The sequence below is a fragment of the Vulpes lagopus genome, chromosome 4 (genome assembly GCF_018345385.1).
Source record: "Vulpes lagopus strain Blue_001 chromosome 4, ASM1834538v1, whole genome shotgun sequence".
Classification (NCBI taxonomy): domain Eukaryota; kingdom Metazoa; phylum Chordata; class Mammalia; order Carnivora; family Canidae; genus Vulpes; species Vulpes lagopus.
This window is the reverse complement of record NC_054827.1, coordinates 46,376,267-46,399,875: the sequence shown is the minus strand read 5'-3', so window position 1 is coordinate 46,399,875 and position 23,609 is coordinate 46,376,267. Positions and strand designations below refer to the sequence as shown.

The following is a 23,609-nucleotide window of genomic DNA, read 5'->3' as shown; positions in this document are numbered from 1 at the left end:
GAGGGACTTACTTCCTCCTTTTGCTTCTTAGGCAGTTCAGGTCAGATGCTGAAGCCCCTGCACCCCCACGGTGGGCGGGAGGCATCCCCGCCACTCCCTTCCTTGGGGGTGCTGATGTCCTAAGCTGCATGACCCCACGCAGGTGTGAGCCTCCAGCGTGTCCCACTTCATGTATCCAGGGAAACTTCGAGGATGCCCAGAACTGGGTCCTCCTGAGCTGCCTGGTGTACTGTGACCTGAGCTCATCTCTTTTTACAAGCACAAGAGTGCTTTTACAGTAAAATATCCAAAGGCTTTTTTTTTTTTAACTAATTTTGTTACTTTGGGTTCAAGTCTGACCAAGTGTAACTTTTCCCCCCCAACAGCCCGCGGGTCCTGCTTAACAACTGCTTGTGTTATTGCTTCCAGGTCAGGGGTCACCACATTGCAAAACTTGATCCTCTCGGAATTAGTTGTGTAAATTTTGATGATGCTCCGGTAACTGTTTCTTCAAACGTGGGTGAGAATTAATCTGTAAATGCTAATTTAATGTAATTTTACTTTTTTTTACCCCTTCCCTCTTTTTTTTCTCCTGTCCTTTTGTGTGTGTCCCCTCCCTCGCTGGCCCGTTCGTAGATACGAGGGCACCATGTAGCGCAGCTGGACCCCCTGGGGATTTTGGACGCCGATCTGGACTCGTCCGTGCCCGCTGACATTATCTCATCCACAGACAAACTTGGTGAGGGTCTGGGAGCGGCCAGCGCTGCGCTGCTTAGCTGCTCTGTGTCACGGCTGTGACAGCCAGGATGTCCTCAGATGGAAGGGAAAGGCTCTTAAGTTTCCTTCGTTATGATCACTTGAAATTTAGCATGTTTGGGACAAGTTACTTTTATCCCAGCTTTCAGCCAGGCTGTATGAGCTCAATTGTCGAAGCCTCAAAATTGGAGAGTAAAACTGGGGGCACACAAGGTTTGTGGCCGAGATATAAAGGTGACCTCCCTGGGTAGGTGGGTCACATGACATTCCAGGCATCCACTCTGGTGGCTTGGTACCCAAATCCCAGTGCGGTGCGGCCTGTGCCCCAACAAGGCCTGCCTTTAACAGGCAAAAGGCCGAAGTGCACTGTGCACTGGGTGTCAATTCGTAAGCGCTGGTGATCACACTGAGGAAGGAAACTTTGGAAGGCATCCCAGCACACAGGGAGGTACGTGGCATGCAGGCAGTTGCTGTCACGCATCCCCACTGCCACCGTGCAGCACAGGGGCGCGGCCAGGCTCACCCCACAGCTGCTTTCTCAAGTTAATCTGCTCTCAGTCACTGCGCCGCTAACCTGTGCTGAGATGACTGATCTGAAGATGGCCAAGTGTCCAGCAGACACCCCATGCATGCTAACGAAACTGACAATTGCCTACCTGCCTAATGCTGTTCTTTGCGAGGGGATGGACCTCGCCTCCTCCAGTGATGGTCTCTAACACTCAGGGACACCCCAGCACCTGGTTGGCATCGCTAGGCTGTGACAGGGGTGGTCAGGCTCGAGCCAGGTAAGGCTAGGTTTCAGACGGTGTTGCTCCAGGGCCAGTGTTAGCTAGCAGTCTTGCTGCCCTGTTCATTGGAGAAACACTGCTGGGTGGTCCAGGGCTGCCTCCCCTTTTCGTCCTTACCACACAGCCCCAGCAGCACCTAGACCCCACACAACCTGTGCCTGGCTCTCCTGCAGCCCCTCGGCAGCCCATCCATGTGTTGAAGGCAGGGCAGAGCCCCCATCTAGACAGCTGTAGGCCTGGGGCCTCTCTGGAGAAGGCTCCAAGGCTAGAGCTCCCATACACAGTGAAGCACTGTACGTACAGGAAAAGAGTACAGGAGGTAGGGGTCGCCCTTTGCCACCCAAAACTGCATCACCCCAGTGGCATACATGGTCACCAATTTCTTGGTATTAAAATGGATGTTTTTTCATGGTTCTCAGCTTTCATGAGAACTTCAGGGGAGGGGAGTGCGAAGCTTTGCTCTGTCCCACATGAGACTGGGCAGGGCAGAGCCACAGCCCACAGGCACCGGCAGAGGTTGCTTAGTGGTTGCTTAGAGCCCGGCTGGTCTGTGGAGAGGGGGACACCTGGTGGCACTCCAGCATCTCCATCCCAGCGCTGCTTGAGGGCAGAGGCAGGAGTGGGGCAGGGCCTCCATCATTCTTCCCAGTGCTTTCCTGGCCACCGTGATCCCTTCCATTCCCTCCTAGAGTAGTGTCCCCAAGGATTTGTACTTCTTTGGGGATCAGCCTCACCACGGTAAGGGTGAAAGGGTCAGAGGACATGATGCCCTAGGAGGGCCACACGGAGGTGGCCTCAGAGCCCCCCCTGGCTCACTTGGGACAGAGATGCTGCCTCTTCTGGCCCGGGGCCTTTCAGAACCACCAGGAGAAAGTCAGGGAGTAGCCCCTGCTTTGCAGAGGAAAGTGCATTTTCATCCTGAGAATTTGAAATAGTTGTGATGAATTATTTTTTTAGATGTAAGAAATGGAAATAGTGAATTTGCAGGAAAATTAGTTTGAAGTGTATCTCACCTCTGGTGCATGCAAGTCTTTGGGAAAATAGCTGGTCCAACCCGACCGCTGCTCATGGGCCTGGTCACTTCTGGGTGTTTCCATACCCCTCACCTCCTCTGGGCCACGGGCCTGGCCTCAGAGGTGGCTTCCCGGGTGGGACCCTGGGCCCTTTCCAGGACCAGCTGTGTGCCTGCATCTCCTCATCTGTAAAGCTATTTCAGAATTAAACTCCGTAGAACAGTGCCTGGAGCTTCCTAAGCTCCATGAAGGTCTGAGTTAGTGCAGTCATTAACAGTCTTTAGAGATACGAAGCTGCCATGTTCTCTGGTAACGAGATAAATCCAGAAACCGAGGGATGGAGCAAGCAGCACAGGGTCACACCAGAGTTGGTGGTGGTGAGGGAGCCCGGGAGCTGGGGCCAGAGCAGAGTGGCCTGCATGTTCCGCATGGAGCCTAGGTCCCTCTCATGCCCCCTCTGTGCTGACCTTCCCTTCTCCCTGTGGATACAAGCACAATTTCTCTATCCTCATGTGGGGAAACCGGGCTTGGGAGATCCTCACTCCCCGTAAGTCTGAGAGCATGTTGTGCTGCTGGAGAAGCATGTGAGTGGAGGGACAGCGGTGCATGGACGTGAGCCTTGGGCACAGGCAGCAGGCTGTCTTCCAGCGGCGCCAATGCTGGTCTACAGTGGGCTTATGTCCACTCCCAGTTTTTTAAATAAGGTAGATGGTATAAAATCATTTCTGTTCAGCTCTTGACTTTTGACTATTTTTGAGAAGGTTAGGAATTACTGGCCCAGGGTCCCTTCCCTAATGTCGCACACATTCTTCTGGCCCCCAAAGTGGCAGGGAAAGATGATTCCCAGGCAGGCTCTTACTGCGCACCGAGTCGGCAGGTGTGTGGCACTCCTGGGCAGCCAGGGTGGCTGGGATCACCAGCAGATGTGGCGTGTGCATGGAACATAACTGCCCGTGAACCAGAAACATTGTTGAGGTGTGATTATTTTAATGAAGATTTTACATTTAAGCTAACGTTAGTACAATTTCTCAGCAGGTCCATAATTGGGTGGATGATGACTAGGAATAGGGTACCATTTCCCTGGGCGTGTTGTGTTGGGTTCCAGATGGGCCCAGAAATGCATCTTCATCTGTACCAGGCTGTACCATCAACCCCACACCTGTGGAGGAGGGTGGGGAGTTCGACATAAGATGCCTGAGCACACATTCCACCTTGACTTCCTCAGGAGGTCCGGACAGGATTGGGTTTTCTAGTGAGGCCTTTCTGGTTGACCCTAAGTTAGGGTTAGGGTGCATCTGTTGATGGAAAGATCCAGAGTCCTATGGGGTCAGGGTCATTGCCGTCTTCATTACGGACAAACTGGATGAAAGCACACCTGTGTCCTGTACGGACATGCAGCACTTGCTTTGTTCAGGTGGGGAGGCAGCTGGGCCACGCTTGACTCGTCTGGGATGTGCAGCAAAGTCCCACTGACCTGCCTTCTGTGTCTTGCTTTTAAATTCAGCACATGAATTAGACTCCAACGTCAGAGTGCCGGCGCCTGTGCTCCTGGGTAGATACACAGTGTGATTGCTCACGGAGACAGAGGTGGTGGGGGTTTACTGTAATGTGAGATTTAAATGTAATTAAAGGGGAACTTGAACAAATTCTGTAGATCACAGGGAGGAAACTGATGCTTCTGCTGTTTGCCCTCAGTGTTTGCACGCAGCCAGTTGTAGGAAACAAGCTTGAGCTTAAGTCCAGGCTCACTTTGGAGGTCCTGCGGGCTCAGCGCCAGAGCAGCACAGGAGAGCCCATGCGGCCATCAAGCGAGCCCCGTGAGCTTTTTGGTTTCCTGGTGGATGCAGGTGAGGTCTGTGCTGCGGCTGAGGAGTGTACAGTAGCAGCACTGCGTCTGAATAAAAAATACTTCACATACATTCATTAAAAATACTTCATGCTAAAGCACACCATCATCTGAAGTCATCTGAGCTGTCAGGGTCATCACATCACAGGCCACTGTAGCACATAGGATAATAGCGAAAAGTTTAGAATAGTGCAAGAATTACCAAAATGTAACACAGAGACAGGAAGTGAGCAAATGCTGTGGAGAAGTGGGGCCGATGGGCGTGCTGGATGCAGGGTTGCCACAAATTTGTAAATCGCTAAAATTTGTAAGAAAAACAAACAAACAGAAACCCGACAAAAACTCAATATCTGTGAAGGATAATGAAGCAAGGCGTGCCTGTCATTAAAAAGCCAATTCAGAAGTCCAAAATCATGGCAGCACTTTGAGCACATCAGTGGATTAGCTCATTCCAGCGTGGCAGGGGCTGGAGTCTCGCCCCTGACCCTGTGTGTCACCAGGCCACTTCTCCCTGGATGGCTGGGGAAAATAGCTAAAAATAGAATTGGTTTTTAGCCCGCTTTCCTAATTTCAGAGCAGTAGAGAGCGGTGCACCTGACACTTGTGGGCTGCCACATGCAGTGCCACCAAACACCTGAGTGAAGCGCTGGGGACCAGGCCAGCATGCCATGCACAGGGGTCCTCCTGGATGCCCAGGTGTGCCTGGGGGCAGCATGGCTGAACCACAGCCACCTCATGTCTGTAGCAGTGTCGTGCACTCACCAGGAGTAACATACAGGCTGTGGGGATCCCTCTGGCTTTCTGGGGTGATGGCCAGAACACCCCTGTCCTTTTCACTCACCTTTAGTCTGTGTCTTTTATTCACATTTAATTTTAAAACTACAAAGAAGTACAGACAAAAAGGCTTCACATAATCAGTACGCAGAGTGAACAGATGTAAACATTTCAAGACCTTTCACATGTTGCCTGTGGATTTTTTAACACATAGGGCATGCTTGCATTCCCTTTGGGGCAGGACATGGTCCTCCGTCTTCATTCTGAGGCTCGAAAGAAAAACAGGAAGATTCTTTATTCTTGTCCTTGAGCACAGCATCCACACTTCTCTGCCAAAATTGGATGATATGTTGTCTAAGAGCCACTGGCTCCGCAGTCTTTGCTGGGTGCGGCTGTCCTCATGGGTGAGGAGGAGGGCTTGCCTGCCCAAGCAAGGGGGCCTGCCTCCTCTGACTCGGATCTCTTGCTCTCAACCTCCGAGGCAGTGTGTGCTGGCCTTCCTCTGCCCTCCCAGGGCAGGGAGCAGCTGCAGGGACAGTGAGCATGCCCCAACCACTCAGCTATCAACCCTCGTGTGCCCTGTCACCAAGAACCTCCTGGCCCCAGCCCCTGGGCTCACATTCCTGGGAGAGCAGGGCCAGGGGAAGGACGGTGCTGGCATGTGTCCAAATGAACACCTTGGCTTTCAGCAATGGCCTGGAAAGCATCCAGGAATGGTACAGTGCCCTGAAAAGCTTGCAGCAGGAGGACCAAGGGCAGCCCTTGGGGGGTTCTGTGCAGCCAAGCTCCCCCCCAGTTCTGCATTGTCACTGAGGGGAGACCAAGGACCCACCTCTGTCCTTTAGACCTCATCAGAACCTGAGGTTTAGGGTGTAGTTCGTTGCTCCGGTTCTGAGGATGGTCTGTTAGCAATTAGGCCTTTTCATTTTGTGTTCCCTGGTTTTCTCACCCGAAGTGGGCTGAGTGGGGTGGGTTGGTTTCCCAGCAGAGCTCTGTGTCAGTGCCTTCCTCAGGACGGGGAAGCCAGGTGGTCTTTCCCGCATTGGGAAACAGCATGTCCCTCCTTTAGGCTCCCCTCATTCCAGCTGTTCCCGAGCAGCTCCCACCCTAACCCCAGTCTCTGTCAGCCCCCGAGCCCACTCTGTTCCCTTTCAGTGTCTGTCTGTGTGGCAGTGTCTGTGCCCCCCGCCCCCGTGACCGCGGTGACGGTGCAGGGTTGGGATGTCTGGGTGTTTAACTAACTCTCGCTGTCTTTTTCCTTCTGCGCTCACCCACGCCACCCACTCTGCCTCTCAGACCTTGCAGTGTTCAAGGAACGACTCCGAATGCTAACAGTAGGAGGTAGGAAAATAATGCGCCTTTCACCTTTCTGGAGCTGAGGACTTCATTGGAACAGGGATGTGCAACTTTTCCCAGCATGTGATTGGGGGAAAGTTGACTGTTGATTTTACTGAAGTGCATTGTCCTGTCATTCATCTGTCACCCAGCAGGGAGAGCCACTTCTGTGTCATTTCCGTTTCTGTCCATTCTCACCTGCCATGTGTCTCACCACCGCTTCGCTAAGTTCATCTCTAGTGCAGGTGTTTGGATCTCCTGCCTGGCTGGTGGGCGCCCCAAGGCCACACAGCGTTCTGCATGTCAGCTCACCCTCTCCTCCACCTTCTGCGCTGTGCCTTTTACTGGGCTCCGGATTCTCTCAGATTCTGCTTCCTGGACAGTTTGACGAGTTCTCTTTTGACCCTCCTGTGTTTGAAGGACAACTTGACAACAATTGATAAAAACTTATTTCCCTAAGTAAGGAATCCTCAGTGACCTGGGGTTCTGGGCAAAGTACTTTTGAGCAATTCAGAGTGAGGTGCTGAGGCCATCTGCCTGTTATTATTACCCTGGTGGCCAGTCTTCCCTCCATGCCCTGTGGCCCTGAGAAGTTCTTTTTCCTCCATCTTACCATAGCTGTGAGACCCCAGTTTTGATGATACTTTTTGTTTTGAGATCATCGTAGATTCATATGCAGTTGGAACAACTCACAGGGAAACCCATGCCTCATGCCTAGCAGCTGGTCCCCTGGTGTAACATCTTGCAAAGATAGCACATCAATAGCACAGGAGCACCTCATCACCGGAGGGGGGGTGGAGCTTCCTGAGCCACACCCACTTCCCCTGCATCCTGTTCCCATTTAACCCCTGGCAGACCTATCCTGGGCCCCATTTCTCTAATTCCTCAGTGAAAGAATATTCTGCAGGGGAATCACAGTATGTAACATTTTGTAATCAGCAGTTTTTAGTCAACGTGATTTTTCTGGAGTTTGAGCCCAGGAGGCTTTTTAACACTGGTTTATCCCTTCTTGCTGGGCAGGAATCCCTGCCATGGGTGTCCCACACTTGTTTCCAGTCTTCATTTGGAGGACCTTTGTATTATTCCCATTCTTTGGCTAGTACCATCTTTTGCTGAACAAAATTTTAAATTCTGATGATGTCTTTTCCCTTTTATGGATTGTGCTTTTGTAGTGAAGCCTAAGATCCCAAAAATTTTCTCTTGTGTATTTTTTTTAAGATTTATTTATATTTATTTATTTTAGAGAGAGAGTGACTGGGGGAGGGGCAGAGGCAGAAGGAGAGACGATCTTAAGCAGACTCCACACCCAACACAGAGCCCAATGCAGGGCTGGATCTCACAACCTGGAGGTTATGACCTAAGCCGAAGTCAAGAGTTGGCCACTTAACCTTCTGAGCCAACCAGGCATCCCTCTTATGTATTTTCTAATGATTTCTCTGGTTTTCCATTTTACATTTAAATCTATGATCCTTTTAGAGTTAATTTCTGTATAAAACCTGAAGTTTAGGTCAAGGTTGTTTTTTGCTTATGGATCTCCAGTTGCCCAACACCTGGAAGGTTTGTGTTCCTTCTGGGGTTTTTGTTTGTTTGTTTGTTTGTTTTTTAAGATTTTATTTTTTTTTATTCATGAGAGACAGAGAGAAAAGAGAGGCAGAGACATAGGCAGAGAGAGAAGCAGGCTCCATGCAGGGAGCCCGATGTGGGAATCGGTCCTGGGACTCCAGGACCATGCCCTGGGCCAAAGGCAGATGCTCAACCACTGAGTAAACACAGGATCCCCTGTGTTCCTTCTACTGAACTGCTTTCTCACTTTTGTCAAAAATCAGTTGGACTGACTTGCACCGGTCTGTTCCTGGATTCTCGATCATTTTCTATAGTCTGTGCCTGTATTAACCACTTTCACTCTCTTTGTTACCATAGCTACCGAGCTTTATTTTTCCTGCTTCAGAATTGTTGTGGCTATTGTAGGGCCTTTCTCTTTCCAGACAAATTTGAGAAAAGGTTTGTTTGTGTTTACAAAACAACTTGCTGACATTTTGGTAACAATGGTGCTAAACCTCCAGATCAGTTTAAGAGAATTGGCATGTTCACTCCATTGCTTCCCAATCCATGAACATAGTATGCCTCTCCCTTTATTTAGATCTGTTTTGATTGCTTTCATCAGCTTTTTGTATTTTTAGTTTATAAGCTCTGTACATGCTTTGTTAATGTTTATACCCAGATTCTTTTTCTTTTTAATTTTAGTGTCAATGTATCATTACTAATATCTAGAAATACAGTTGATTTTTGTATTTATGTTGTATCCTGTGGCCTTACTGAGCTGACTTATTCAAAGACTTTTTTTTTTTAGTAGATTCCTTAGGATTTTCTGTGTAGATAATCATGTCATCTGACAAGAGGAACAATTATTTCTTCCTTTCTAACCTGTGTGCCTTGTATTTCCTTTTCATGCCTAAATCACAGAGAGTGCACTCTGTGATTTCAATTCTGCTAAACTTGTTGAGGATTTTTTATGGCCCAGTTAATTATCTGTCTTGGTTTATGTTTCATGGGCACTTGGAAGAATGTATATTCTGTTACTTTTGGGTGAAGTGTTCTGTAAACACCCATCGGTACCAAATTGATGGGATTTTGTTGTTTTTTGTTTGCTTTTAACTGATGGTTGTTGAGTCCTTCTACATCCTTGGTGATTTTTCTATTTACTTTTTCAATGAGTTACTGAGAGAAGAGTTGAAGTCTCCAACTGTAGCTATGGGTTTCTCTGTTTCTTCTTTCTATCCTCAATTTTTGGTTTACAAACTTTATAGCTTCATCACTGGGTGCATGTACAGTTGGGCTTGCTGTGTCTTCTAGATGGATTCATCTATTTTCATCATGTAATGCCCCCTGTGTCTAGTAATTTTCTTTGCTCTGATATCTGCTTTATCTGATAATAATCGAGCCACCTCTGCTTTTGATTGTGTTTATATGATGTATCTTTCCATCCTTTTACTTTTAGCCTCCCTATGTCATTATATTTGAAGGGAGTTTCTTATAGACAACCATATGTTGGGTCTTTTTTTTTTTTAATCCACTATGCCAACCTTTGTCTTCTAATTGGCATATTTAGATTATTTATATCTAATGTAATTATTGATATGCTAGGGCTTAAGTCTGACATCTAGTGTTTTATTTGTCCTCTTTTTCATTTCTCTGCCTTTTTCCTGACTTCATCTAGGTTTTTAAGCCTATATTTTAGAATTCTGATTTTACTTACATATAGTATTTTTGGTCATATCTTTGTGATTTTAGTAGTTTTCAGCCTCTTTCAGATATCCATAAATCCAATTTATCACAATCTACTGGTGTCCTTGTGTGATGAGTTCAAATGATGTATAGAAAGTATACCTCTCTATATATCCCTTTACCCTCTTCATTTAAAATAAAATTATTTTAAATATTTTCTGTACATGTTTAGAACCTTAGTGTCATAAGTTTGGCCTCAACCGTCAACTGCAAGTTAGAAGACCCAAGGGGAAGGGAAGTCTGCTTTATTAACCCATACTTTTTATTCCGTGTTCTGTCTTCCTCCCTAGTGGCTAAGATCCCCTCAGATGTCATTTCATTTATTTGGAGAGAACTTTCTGTAGCCATTCCTGTAGGTGGCAGACTCTCTGTTCCCTGCAACTGAGAATGCCTCCATTTCCCTTTCGTTCCTAAAGGGTGTCGTCCCTGGACACAGTTCTTTTTTTTTTTTTTTTTTTTAAGATTATATTTATTTATGAGAGAGAGAGAGAGAGGCAGAGACACAGGCAGAGGGAGAAGCAGGCTCCATGCAGGGAGCCCGATGTGGGACTTGATCCCGGAACTCCAGGATCATACCCTGAGCCAAAGGCAGATGCTCAAGCACTGAGCCACCCAGGCATCCCATCACTGCTTCTTTGATCTGTGGGTGGAAGTCTCTGGCCATATGTGGGGCATTTCAGCCATGATTTTCCAGGTCCCTTTCTTGGCGTCCCTCTGTCTCCTCCCCTTCTGGGTTTGTGGGCACAAAGTCTTTTGTTCATGCTACATGTCCCCGAAGCTTTCTTCATTTTTCTCTATTTTTCAGATTGGTTCATCTCTATGGTTCTGTCCTCAAAGTCCCTGTCCTCCAACCCTCACCTCTGCCCTCCAGCCTACGTGTCCGACTTTATTTCAGTTGGTTACGTTTTCCATTTCAGACTTTCCCATTTGTTTTTTTTTCTGCATCTTCAGTTTTTGTAGACTTAGCTTCCCACTGTCCCTGTCACATTGTCCCTGAGGACGGCTCCTGGAGACCCCCAAGTAGGTAGTTCCAGCATCCATGCTACTGGGAGCCTCCCAGTAGCATGGACGCCATGCTACTGGCGTGGTGCATAGCACGCCATAGCATGCATAGCACGCCATGCTACTGGCGTGGTGTCTCTTGGTTTTCTTCCCTCATTCAGTCAGAGATATTCCTGGTTCTTGTTGTCAGGGATTCTTTTATTGAAGCCAGGACACTTGGGTATTAGCAGACTTGGAATCATACTCTGGTCTCTGTTACAGCAGGCCCCATCTGAACACTGCTGTGACAGGGAGGAGCCATGGTCCCCATAGACATCCACTGTTGCTGGAATGGGCAAGTGGGCCAGTGCATCACCTCCTGAAGGGAACAAAGTCTGGGCTCCTTGTTGGGCTTTCCCTGAAAGCCCAGGATGGGGCTGGATGTTGGAGGGCATCGCAGTCTGTGGGGGTGCATCTGGACTGCAGTGTGTGCTGGGGTTTTGGGTAGTATGAATGGTCATTGTGTGAGTTCTCTGCCCTGCTTGGCTGTCCCGCTCCTGACCCAAGCTTTTTTGGGGGCTTTTTTGGTCTGCATCTGGAGGAGTTCTCACGTTGCTTTTTCTTTGCCCCAAGTCTGGGATATGGAAGCCTGGAAGGAAATCCCGGGACCTCACTGGCTGGTCAGGCTTCTTCACCTTCTGGCATTGTCTTATGTTTGTTTTACCCACTATGTCTGGGCTTTGTAGTTACCTTTAGTGGGGAATAGATAGGAATATGTCAGCTCACCTTTTTGAACACGGGTGTCCAAGATTCAGTTTTCATGTGATTAAAGAATGTAGAAGCAGGGCCGGCCGTTTGGAGGCTCATCAGGGCAGCCCAAGAGTAGTTAGCACAGGGTGACCGGGACAAAGAGCCATATGCATGTCAAGGCTGGGGGCTCTTCCCACTCAAAGGTCCTGACAAGCTGAAGTTCTCTGGATCAGAGCATTCCCGGCAGTGTGCACGCCTGGTGTTCTCATCAGCTAGGAAAAATGCCCCCCATATGATTCTGGCTGCCGTCCCTTAATACCACGAGCCGGACACTGAGTACCCGGAGCCTCACCAGACCTATGCGGTGGACCGTTCTCATTCTGGATAGAATGGCAGCAGGAAACCGCTGCTTGTGTTTACGCAAGCCACCACTGCCTTCGCTGCCCCCATATGAAAAAGCCAGCTGGGTTGCTTTTGTTTCAGTAAAGCAAAAAGGGGTTTAGAAAAGACTTTTAAGCAGAAAGGGGTTTAGAAAAGAGTTCTAAGACTTTAAAAATGTGTGCCAAAATGTTAAATGCATGCAGACTGTGGTCCCCACGGCAGCTTGGATGGGATCACCTGGGGATTCCTGGCCCCCACGTGACCAGGGAGTCAGCGCTGGGGTGAGGCCTGGAAATAAATGTGCGCTACTACAAGCTTCCAGCGGTTCAGACACACAGCTGTGTCTGCCTGCGGCAGCCCGAGTCCCACTCCCGGCACTTCTCCCGGTGACTCTTAGTTAGGCAGGAACAAGGACTGTGTGACCTTGCACAGCCGGGTGTCCCAGGCTGTGGCATTCTGGCGTCCAGCTTGTTGGTGTGAAGTGGCGCCTCTGCCTCCTCCCACGCACATTAGCTTTTAGAGCTGGCGGGAGCCCAGTCTCCTGTATCGCCCAACAGCCCTCCCCGTCTCTTCCCCGACAGTCACTGTGACATGAAACAAGCACCTCATGCCTAAGAGTCCTTCCTTCACGTTTCTGTCAGTTGGAAATATGCTCTCAGCTGAGGTGCCTTGCCTAGCCGGCACTGCGGGACATGCTAGGGATTAGTCAGGCGATCTGTGTGAGCGGGGCCCTGGGGGGCGCCTGCTGCCTACCGTGTGCAGGATGGGTGCAAAATGGATGCCAACGGATGGTTGGGAGAAGGGGGCGGGCACTGTGGGTCCAGGCTGGCCGCGTTCCCTGCCTCAGGCCCCCAGCTCCCGGTCACTTCCTCACACAGGACGCTGGGCCTGTTCTACACCAGTTCCTCGGTTTCCACTTGAAATTCCTCCTTAACTACTGCACATTTGCTTTCCGATTAACTTACCCAGTGCCTTTTCAAGTCAAAATTGGTGTCTCTGGGACCTTGAAATACATTTTCTTCTAAATCATGAATAGTTGGTGCCCTGGACTAATACACATAATATGAATTTTATTCTCATTTAGCGGTGATGCTAGTAATATTCTCAGCTTCTGTTTGTTGCTAAAATTTGTGTTTCTGACTGTAAAATATTACTAATTTTCACCTATATCAGAGGTTTTTATGATTTTTCCTCTTCTCTTTTCTCTCCTCCGGGGAGTCCCTTCCCCTTTCCATAAACTGTGGTCCCCTCGTGGCTGTGCCCGTCTCTCCTCACCCTGCAGGGTTCTACGGCCTGGACGAGTCCGATCTGGACAAGGTTTTCCACCTGCCCACCACCACCTTCATTGGGGGGCAGGAGTCAGCACTTCCTCTGCGGGAGATCATCCGGCGGCTGGAGGTAAGGGGACAGAAATCTCATGTACTTGTTTTTCACCTGTGTTGGCAGGAGGCCTCCAGACTAGATGGTTCTTTGTCTTAGTTCTCTGGTTTCCTTCTCAGTGTAAGAGAGAGGGGAACATTTTTTTCATTTGGTAGATAAAAAAATTCATGCTTTTTATTTTTACCGTCAGTGATAACAGAGATAAAGTATTTCTGTGCACATCAATCTCAGTGGGAGCTCACTTCAGGTGTGTGAGGTCCCCCAGAACCCGCATTCTGCCTTCAGGGACCAGGTTTGGGCCCCAGGCTGCCCATTGTCTCTGCCCCCAGAGGTCTGTCTGCTTGCACCACACTTCTGGTGTTTTCTTCTTTTCCTTCTCCTTTCCGGCCCTGGTTGGCACAGAACCTGCTGGTTGCCGCACACGCACCACAGCTACACAGGGGTCTACTGCCACCTGCCAGTCTTTGTCTAGCCCCTCATCTGTACAGGGTGTGGGGGGTCTGTGCCTGTGCTGCCCATTAAGACAGATGAAGGAGGGGCGGCCCCGGTGGCGCAGTGGCTTGCACTGCCTGCAGCCTGGGGTGTGATCCTGGAGACCTGTGATCGAGTCCCATGTCGAGCTTCCTGCATGGAGCCTGCTTCTCTCTCTGCCTGTGTCTCTGCCTCTCTTTCTCTCTGTGTCTCTCATGAATAAATAAATAAAATCTTTAAACAAACAAACAAACAAACAAACAAATAAATAAATAAATAAATAAATAATCAGATGAAGGAAACAAGTACTCTGGAACAAGGCTCCTCAGAGTGGATCATGCAGTTACCTGGGGCACTGCCTGGCATGCACGCTCTGGATTGTGTGTGGCACCTGGTGTCCCTGGCAAGCCCCAGCTGCACGACACCCAATAGTAGGGCTCTCCACGCCAGGCACCAGCACTACTGCTCGTACCCAGCCCTATGACTCAGTTGTGATAAAGGGGATCTTACTCCAGCCAGTGGGATCTGATCAGAATGCTCCCATGGGTGGTACCACATGTGGCTGTGGCTGTGATAATCTAGAAAGGTCTAAGTGTCTGTTGATGACATTGTCTTTAACTTGTGACTTACATCCTGTGGTGTCAATATTTCAGCTTGGCCTTCATCACTTCCAGGCTGTGAGGGGAAAATGTTGACACTGTGACCTGGTGCAACATGAGGGTGTGGACACAGGGAGAGGTGTGGGCGTCAGGCAAGAGTGGGGAGGAATGGACGTGTCAGGGAAGGGTGGGGAGGGGTGTGTGCATCAGGGAGGGGTGGGGAGGGATGGGCAGGATTAGCCAAGGGGGTCCTCTGGGTCTACACTGGGCCTTACCACTGCCTGCAGTGTCTGGATCCACTCCGTCCAGGAGTGGCCCCCAGCCCCATGCGGTCCTTGAGTTCTGGAAGCGTGCAGAATACCTGAGGGACTTAGATCTTGAGGAGATAACTAGTGTTGATACCTTGATCAGACACAGGCTGAGAATTAATTCATGTCTGTTAGAAAAATTTAAATGTCACGGATGGTTATGTTCTGTTTCTCTGGGACATTACTGACTGGGGGCTCCCCTGGCTCAGACCTCAGAAACTGCACCCCTTGGAGATTAGTCCTTCTCCAGATGAGCCTGTCTGTGGGCCTAGGCCATGTGGGCCCTACCCCGTATGTGTCACAGGCACCTGGGCCAATCTGTTTGTGGAAAACAGAAATTGGGGCAGTCTTCGTAAAGGCTGGCATGGTGCTCCTGCCCCCTTCCCTTCCCACACGTCTCCAGAGGGGAGCCCAGCCCTCCTCCTGAGCCAGATTTCTAGGGGTGTGCAGAGCCCTGTGCTTGACCTCCTCAGCCTTGAGTCCCGGTGGCCCTGACCCCCGGCATTAGGAAGGGCAAAGCCCTCCGCTGTCACTTGCAGCCCAGGAGGTGGGCTCTTGCTATGTGAGACCTTGGCCACTGCCCCTCTTGACCCCAGGGTGCCCACGTGCCCACCCGTGTGCCATGCTCATGGCTTCCAGGTGTCGGGGCACACTTGCCAGCAATGGTGTGGAGGTTCACACACATGTGTGCACACTGGGCTGCTGGCATGAGCTGCCAGGACCACAGGCTGGCCCAGGACACTGTGGCCTCTGAAAAGTTCTGGACAGAGGAACTGAGAACCGGCCCCTGAAAACGCTCGGCCTTTTCTCCTGGGGATTGAGCCAAGACTAGGAAAAACAACACGTGATCCAGGGCCCAGTCATCACGTATCCAAGTTAATAGCTAAACTCATGCTGATGGTGATCGACACAAGAGAGTTGCTAGTTTTGTTTTTTTTTTCTAGCTTTTAAGGCATTCAGGTCAGGGAAATAGTGTTCCCTGGGAGTAAGGGGTGTGGGTCTCCCTCCCCATCCTTCCCTGCGTCCTCTTCCCTCCCCCTCCCTCCACTTTCCTCCCTTCTCTCCCTCCTCCTCCCTCCCTCCTCTTCCCCCGCCAGACCTCCCCCACCTCACCTTGCAGGTCACATTCAAGCCCCAAGAAAGACCTGTGTTAAGCTGAAGGAGGAGGTTCCTCTCAATAGGCACCCTGGTGGGGGGGTTCGGACCCGTTTTGGGGCTCAAGTGGATCTGCATACCATAAAGCAGAAGCAGGGACTAGTGCTGACTCTGACGTCAAGGAAATTGTCCCAGCCCACCCCATCCTTGGGCTTCATGGTCTGGGTTTATCACCTGAGCCCTTCCTCTCCTGGCCAGGGTGATGGTGCCTGTAGTGCTTGCCCATTCTTGGCTCAGACAGTCCTTCCTTTGTTTCCTAATCATGGTGCTATGTGCACAGATGCCCACCCTGCTCTGAAGGCAGGAGGAATGGTCCAGGGTGATAGGTGGCTCCATGCCTGTCATGGAAACCAACAGAGCCTTGAGCCCTCAGCTGGGACAGTGTGGCTGATAGAGGTGTTTTAGGGTCTATAGAATCTCCCTACTGCCATGCCAAGGTGCTTCCTTCTTTAACTCCTGTGCTGATTTGGGATGGCTGGCGGGTGGAGGAAGAAGAGGGGTCCTGGTCACCTGCCTCAGGAAAATGTAAACCCCCCCAGACTGGGCACTCCTGTGCCTTCATGTCCTCTGTTCCACTCTGGTTTCCTTTCCACTGAACCCATGCATCATCCTTCCCAGCTGTAATGTGAGTGCCGTGGATGGACACCCTGCTCTATTCCCGACCCTGTGTGTTGTGATGTGTGCAGTCACGCTTCTGTAGGACCCAGCCTTCCCAGGAAGGGTCAGTTGTTAAAATCTAAACACCTGTGAATCTTCAGTGACTGCTGAGCTCTCTCACCCACTGCCACACAGTCCCTTCTTTCTCGTGGTGCCGGCCCCAGTCTGACCTTGAGGTCAGGGAAGCTGGCTTCCCAGAATTGCCCATCCCCTGGCTGCTGGCCCCATGGTTCTTGCTGTCCCCTTCCTGCTCAGTGGCTCAGTGTGACATGAAGGATGCATCTCGTGGCCCTGCTAGAAGTGAGAGGATGGTGTGGGCCTGGACCTGGCACCGCCCTCCAGCTGTGCGTCTCTGCCCCGGGCCCAGCCAGCTCTGCTGCCTTCAAAGGGAGGCCCCTGTTTCTGCCAACCTTCTGGCTGAGGAGGCAGTGGACAGCCTCAGGCGAGCAGCCCTTGACAGGGTATGTGTGCGTGTGTGTGACACAGATGGCCTACTGTCAGCACATTGGGGTGGAGTTCATGTTCATCAACGACCTGGAGCAGTGCCAGTGGATCCGCCAAAAGTTTGAGACGCCTGGAATCATGCAGTTCACCAATGAGGAGAAGCGGACGCTGCTGGCCAGGCTCGTGCGGTCCACCAGGTGCGGGCTGTCCCCTCTGCCCATGGGGGGAGGGGCGGGGCCATAGCCCCTGTGAGTGGCACTGACCCTGGTGACGTGGCGGTCCCTGGCCAGGTTTGAGGATTTCCTGCAGCGAAAGTGGTCATCTGAGAAGCGCTTCGGTCTGGAAGGGTGCGAGGTGTTGATCCCTGCGCTCAAGACCATCATCGACAAGTCCAGTGAGAACGGGGTGGACTACGTGATCATGGGGATGCCCCACAGGTACGCACGCGCCCCCTGTGGCCTTCCCCACGGCCCCACCACCACCACCCTCTGGGGCTCCAGCCCACTGGGCATAGCAGAGCAGAGGCAGAGGGCCGAGGGCCCCCCACAGCCCATGGCCTTTGTTTTCCACCTTCCCTCCTCCACTGCTGTGGCATCTGGCTCACCTGCCTCTGTGTTCCAGGGGGCGGCTGAATGTCCTTGCCAATGTCATCAGGAAGGAGCTGGAGCAGATTTTCTGCCAGTTTGATTCGAAGCTGGAGGCAGCTGATGAGGTGAGGCACCTGTTTTCTTTCAGAAACATCCAGCACAGGTCAGCCACTGGAGACCCTCAGCTCCACTTGTCGCTCAGGACAGCCCTCCCTTTCCTGGGGGCCGGGGCTTCCACACCATACACAGGTGGCCAGTGGCCAGGTGGCCCCCACAGCCCTCCCACTGGGGGCAAGGATATGCCCCTCCTCCCAGAGCCATGGGGGGAGCCATCCCGGGAAACACCTTCCCACCACGCCTTCGGGAATGGGGTTCTGGGATAGAAGTGGCACAGAGCAGAGCCATCGTGAAGCCTAAGCATCTCCCACTGAGGATAAAGACCCTGTGTCTGTGTGTCAGGGTTCTGGGGACGTGAAGTACCACCTGGGCATGTACCACCGGCGGATCAACCGTGTGACTGACAGGAACATCACCCTGTCGCTGGTAGCGAACCCTTCCCACCTCGAGGCTGCTGACCCAGTGGTGATGGGCAAGACGAAGGCCGAGCAGTTTTACTGCGGGGACACGGAGGGGAAGAAGGTAAGGCCGCAGGGATCAGCCAGGACAACCCTGAGGCCACAGTGTCCAGGATGGGCTCTGAGCCCATCATGTCTCCCACCTCAGGTTTCTGCAGCTTAACAACGTATTCTGGACAGACTTTGGAGGAATTCTAGATAGCGATACAGCCATGCTGCCAGAGGTGCCCCCTCCCGGGTTGGAGCAGCAGGGACAGGCAGGGATGTGGTCGGGGGGGGGGGGGGGGGGTTGGCCAATCCCATCCTCACACCCCCGGTGAAGCCGGGCTTGCAAGAAAGAACTTACTCTAGAGGTGAAAGGCAGAGGTGAGGTGGAGGTAGACTGGGGGGTGCTGAGGGCAGAGCGGAGCATGCTGGCCCAGGGGTGCCCTTAGAGGAGGCCAACTTTTTAGGGCTGGTGCCAAGCATTAGCTTACCGGTTCTGTAATTTAAAATACTGTAAGTCTGCTAGACTGTGCTCGGAGGGTGACATAGGAAGCTGCCATCAGCAGCAATCGGTGTGGACTAGGCATGGTGTCGGGGACAGGAAGTGGGTCCTGTGCTGCAGGCACTCCTGCCCTCACAGAGAAAGGGCACGGACCGCGGGGAAGATGTCAGGGTGTGATGGTCAAACTCCAGAGAAGGGCGGGCCTCCTGTGCAGCCTCTGGGAGCAGCACTGACACAGTGGCCAAGGTTAGCCATCATCCTGTCGTCCTTGGTGAGGACACTGGCCTGGGCATTTGGAGCTAGGCAGGGGAAGGAGATTGCAGGAAAGTCTGTGCAATGTCTTCATTTGTGAGTGACAGACAAAAAGCCCCTCAAGCAGCACTCACCCAGAGTGCTAGACACGTCCTGGAAAGCAGTGAATAACTAGGTGAGGGCCAAAGAGAACATTTGAACTGCTCCGGATGCTGGCACGGATCAGTCCTGCTGTGAGCTGGAAGGCCAGGAGAGGCTGGTCAGCCCCGGTGCTCCCCAGGCCCTTGTTTTCGGGAGGGCTCTTCCTAGTGCACGCTGCCCACCCCTTGAGGACCCACCCCTCCGTGGGAGCCACTCCAGCCCTTGCCCACCCTCAGCCACGGATCCAGACCCCACACCCCTTCATGCCTATTCTCTCTGCTCGTCTGAAACCCCCAGCAATTAGCTGATTTCTGCTAAACGGAATTTAGGGAGCTGGAGCTGTTAACCTATCTTTCTCATTTAAGAAAACATCTTTATCCTCTGTCCATGTAACCAGGGTTGTTGCATAACCTGGGACAGGATGGGGCCTGACCTGGTTTGGCCCCTGGGGTGTTCATGGGGAAGCAGCCCACCCAGAGACTTGCTCCTGCCAAGGTCTAGATATCGGGCACTGGAGTGCTGTCAGACGCAAGGAGCGGCAGCCAGCGCCGCACTGAGGGAGCCTCGGGGGACAGCCTTGCTGCCTGGCAAGGGCCCCAGCGGCTTCCCCAGGAGACCTGAACAGGAGGCTCTCCCCGAAGCACCCTACAGCGGGAAGCTGAGTATGTGCAGAGAAGGCATTGGCTGGACTCCCTGTGACCTTCCTACATGCCTCTGAGGATGCCTCTGAACAACCTGTCCTAGCAAACATCCCTGCATCCAGAGGCAGGACACGAAGGGTGCTATTGAGTAGATCTAGATTTTGTCCCCTAAGAGGACATCGTAGACTTTCCCTTCCTGGCGGGGGACACACAAAAGCATCCAAGGGAGCAGTAGCTGTGTTTCACAGCGTAGGAAGTATTTGTGGATGTGGGGGGAGGAGCACACAGAAAAGGGTCGGGTTGCACTCAGCAGCATTGCTGTTATGCTGCACACACAGACGCTGAGAGACACCTGTATGCGCAGCCTGGTCTCACCTGTTGTCCCTGCTGAAGGAAGCAGGCTCCTGGAGAAGTATCTCCTTCCAGGCCACGGGGCCGCTCAGCATAAAGCTGAAGGCTCTACCGTGCCAGAGAGCTGCCGTCCAGACGGCAAAGTCACTCTGATGAGTCAGTTACAGCAATTGAATAAGCTAGAAACCCCTAAGCACACATGAATACAAATAAAAGGCAAGAAGGAGAGGGTCTTGCAGATCGCCACTAGATACATGTGAGAGTGACGCCTGGTAGCGCCCTAGAGAGGCCACTGCGGCTGCTGGGCAGGGCTTGGTGAGCAGCGGGACCCAGAGGTTCTCAGATGCTGCTGCTGTTCTCCCTACTGAGGGGAACAGTGAGTGGAAGGGAGACACAAAGCCAACTCCCTGCCTAGGCGACCACAAGGACACAAGCTGGCGTGGGTCAGGCCAACTGGGGTATCTCCCGGGATGGAGTGTACTGACTGAGGAGAACAGTGAGTGGAAGGGAGACACAAAGCCAACTCCCTGCCCAGGTGACCACAAGGACACAAGCTGGCGTGGGTCAGGCCAACTGGGGTATCTCCCGGGATGGAGTGTACTGACTGAGGAGAACAGTGAGTGGAAGGGAGACACAAGCTGGCGTGGGTCAGGCCAACTGGGGTATCTCCCGGGATGGAGTGTACTGAGCCTGGTCATGAAGGATGCTGGAGCCCAAGGCTTGTCCAGGTGGTGGAGACAGGAGAGGCAATGAACTACTCCCAGTCAGAGCCCTGCCAGAGTTGCTCTCCTGGTGGGAGGGTCCCACAGGCTATGCCAGCGTGACATCAACGGGCTCTGCAGCAGACAGTGGCAGAGTGGCAGGTGTGCAGATGGAGCGGGTCAGGACCCAGGAGGGGCTTGGGGGTCTTGTTCTCCTCCCACTTTTTTTTTGTTTGTTTGTTTCTAAGTTTGACAGGTTTTCAAAATGCATTCATTTTTGAAAAGCACATTGTGACTCAGTCTCTGGTATGCCCTGTAGCCATGATGGTCAGGACTGTGTTGGATTTCGGGTTTCCTTTGCATGTCTGCAGGTCATGTCCATCCTTCTGCATGGAGACGCTGCCTTTGCCGGCCAAGGCATTGTGTACGAGACCTTCCACCTGAGTGACCTGCCCTCTTATACGACTCACGGCACCGTCCACGTGGTCGTCAACAATCAGGTAACCGAGGCTCCTCCTGAGGGCACCCTGTGCTCACATCATCTTACTTAGAATGACATGCCTCGGTTATTTAGGACAGTTGTTCTCTGATCATATACGTGTGTCTTTTATGAAAGATGTGGGCAACACAAAAGATATCTTTTTAAAAAGGAGAGATTTTGATGACGTTATTCAAGATCATGATACTACTTTAGAATATTTTATTTCAGCCCCACGAGGGTATATAGATGGCGGTTCATATTGAAGAAACTGAGGTTCTTCAGTATGCCCCTTTCTTACTCATCTCATTATTTTCTCATGTTCTTATGTACTTTTAAAATATTAATTTTGAAGATTTTATTTGAGAGAGAGGGAGAGCACAAGCAGGGAGAGGGAGAAGCAGACTCCTGGGCTCGATCCCAGGACTGCAAGATCATGACCTGAGCTGAAGGTAGATAGATGCTCAACCACTGAGCCACCCAGGTACCCCTGAAAATATTAATTTTAGTGGAAATATCTGTCATAGATCGTTTAATAAAACAGACATTGCCATGTTGTTAGACTTTTAGGATTCTCATTTTGCACTGTTTTAAGTAATGCCGTGATGAACACTCTTGTAAGGGAATATTTCGGCTGTTCTTACATAATCCTGATGTGTCTGTTACTTCTGGCGGCTATACCCGAGGGTGCCTGTCGCCAGCTCGTGTGAACTGTCCTGTGACAGATACTGAGGCCTTTGCATGTAGGTGCTGTGCTAGGTTCCAGCAGAGTGAGGGCATGCTCCCTGCCGCCTCAGAGCTGGGGTCCAATGTGGGGTGGGGGCCTACGGATGCTGGTTGGGCAGCACGTTTCCCAGAGGATTTAATGTATGTGTGTGTGTGTGTGTGTGTGTGTGTATTTTATTTACTTATTTATATTTTAATTTTTTAAAAGATTTTATTGTATTATTTATTCGTGAGAGACACAGAGAGAGGCAGACACACAGGCAGAGGGAGAAGCAGGCTCCATATAGGGAGCCTGATGCAGGACTTGATCCCGGGACTCCAGGATCACGCCCTGGGCCAAAGGCAGGCACTAAACCATTGAGCCACCCAGGGATCCCCGGATTTAATCTTTAAATGCAAACTGACAGTCAGGTAGACAAATGATGGGGCCTTCGGATCCAGGTAGGGAAGGAGTCCCTGTGTCCAGAGGAGGGGACGGGGCCATCCGCACTGAAGTTTGGTGAGTGTGCGGCCATCGGCCAGCTCCCTTGGGGCCCTCCATGCATCGGGAGGCTGCTGGAAGGACCAGAGTGAGGGAGTGACAAGATAGTTTCATTTCCAAAGGTGATTTTTTCTATCTGCAGAGGGCATAGAGGAACAGGGGACGATTGCAGTGTCCCAGCAGGGCGCAGAGAGGGAGCCAGGAGAATGCAAACATCAAAGCAGACATGGTGGCCCTTCTGCCATAAGGCAGAAGAGCTCAAAATCTGCACGGTCAGGCACGTCATCGGGTACCAACATAACATGCAGTGTGATCACAGCTGTCACTCATCAAGCACCTGCTGTGTGCCAGGCACCAGGCTAGGCGCTCACATTAGCCAATACCGAAGCCACCCGAGCCCCGGGCAGGATCTTTCCCATTCTCCAGAAGAGAGCCTGGAGCAGAGAGTGAGTGAAGAGCTTGCTTGAGAGTCAGCATTCGATCTGCTTTCTTTCAAAGAACAGTATCAGAAAGAATTTTGAAAAAAAGCCAAAAACACAGAAAGGTCTAGAAACCAAACAAAAAACCTGTCACTACAGTATGTTCTGAACAGATGACCCAGAACAGACTGGACTCCTTGCTTGTGGGCTGAGCCTGCAGTGCTAACAGGAGAACTCTCCTCACTCTGGAGGAGTGGCAGCAGAGGTGAGTCAGAGTCATTGGAAGCCTGAGACACAGGGTAACTTAGAATTTCCCGAGAGCAGTTTCCAGGCTGGGGTGAGCTCCATCCCAGGAGACCGTAAAAGATAACCTCTTCAGGATCCTGGCAAGTAGAGCTGCCAGGCACCTGTAACATTTTGTGCCAGTCCAGTCATGAGAGGCATCCGCAGGCAACAACACGCAGTCTAGAGTGTAGACACAGGAATGGCTCTACACGGTACAGTCCAGCGGTGCTAGTGCGCACTCCTCCAGGCTGGGACAGATACACACAGGCACCTGCCGCCCTCTCCCCACCTGCCGCCACAGTGACAGGTGAACGGAGCCCTCCAGTACTGGCTCCCCTGGTGACACCCCTTGGCGCACATCTGTGTTTGTGGGGTCTTTTCCTCCGGTCGCTGCATGGCACTCAGTTGCACGGTCGCTCGCCACAGTGGGTGGGAATTTGGAGCATTCCCAGCTTTGGCAGTTAGGATTGAAGTCAGCGTAAAGGTTCATCAACAGATGATGGCTTGTCTATCTGTTTCTCACTCTGCATGTACCTGTTGCTGGGACTACTGGGTGCACACACCCTAACAGTCTGATAGACTT

General features: G+C 51.5%; 1 protein-coding gene across 3 annotated transcripts in view; it reads left to right on the top strand.

Moving 5' to 3' along the window:
- Window positions 1-23,609, top strand: part of OGDH (oxoglutarate dehydrogenase) — a 67,185-nt gene that overhangs the window by 29,707 nt on the left and 13,869 nt on the right. For 2 of the 3 annotated variants that reach the window (XM_041751600.1, XM_041751597.1), the window contains exons 4-10: window positions 616-718; window positions 13,171-13,286; window positions 16,945-17,099; window positions 17,193-17,339; window positions 17,524-17,614; window positions 17,949-18,128; window positions 21,009-21,137. In XM_041751600.1, the coding sequence (XP_041607534.1) occupies window positions 616-718; window positions 13,171-13,286; window positions 16,945-17,099; window positions 17,193-17,339; window positions 17,524-17,614; window positions 17,949-18,128; window positions 21,009-21,137 (921 nt within the window). Of the gene's footprint in view, window positions 1-408; window positions 500-615; window positions 719-13,170; window positions 13,287-16,944; window positions 17,100-17,192; window positions 17,340-17,523; window positions 17,615-17,948; window positions 18,129-21,008; window positions 21,138-23,609 lie in introns of all 3 variants that reach the window. The other variant, XM_041751599.1, reaches the window with a different exon arrangement.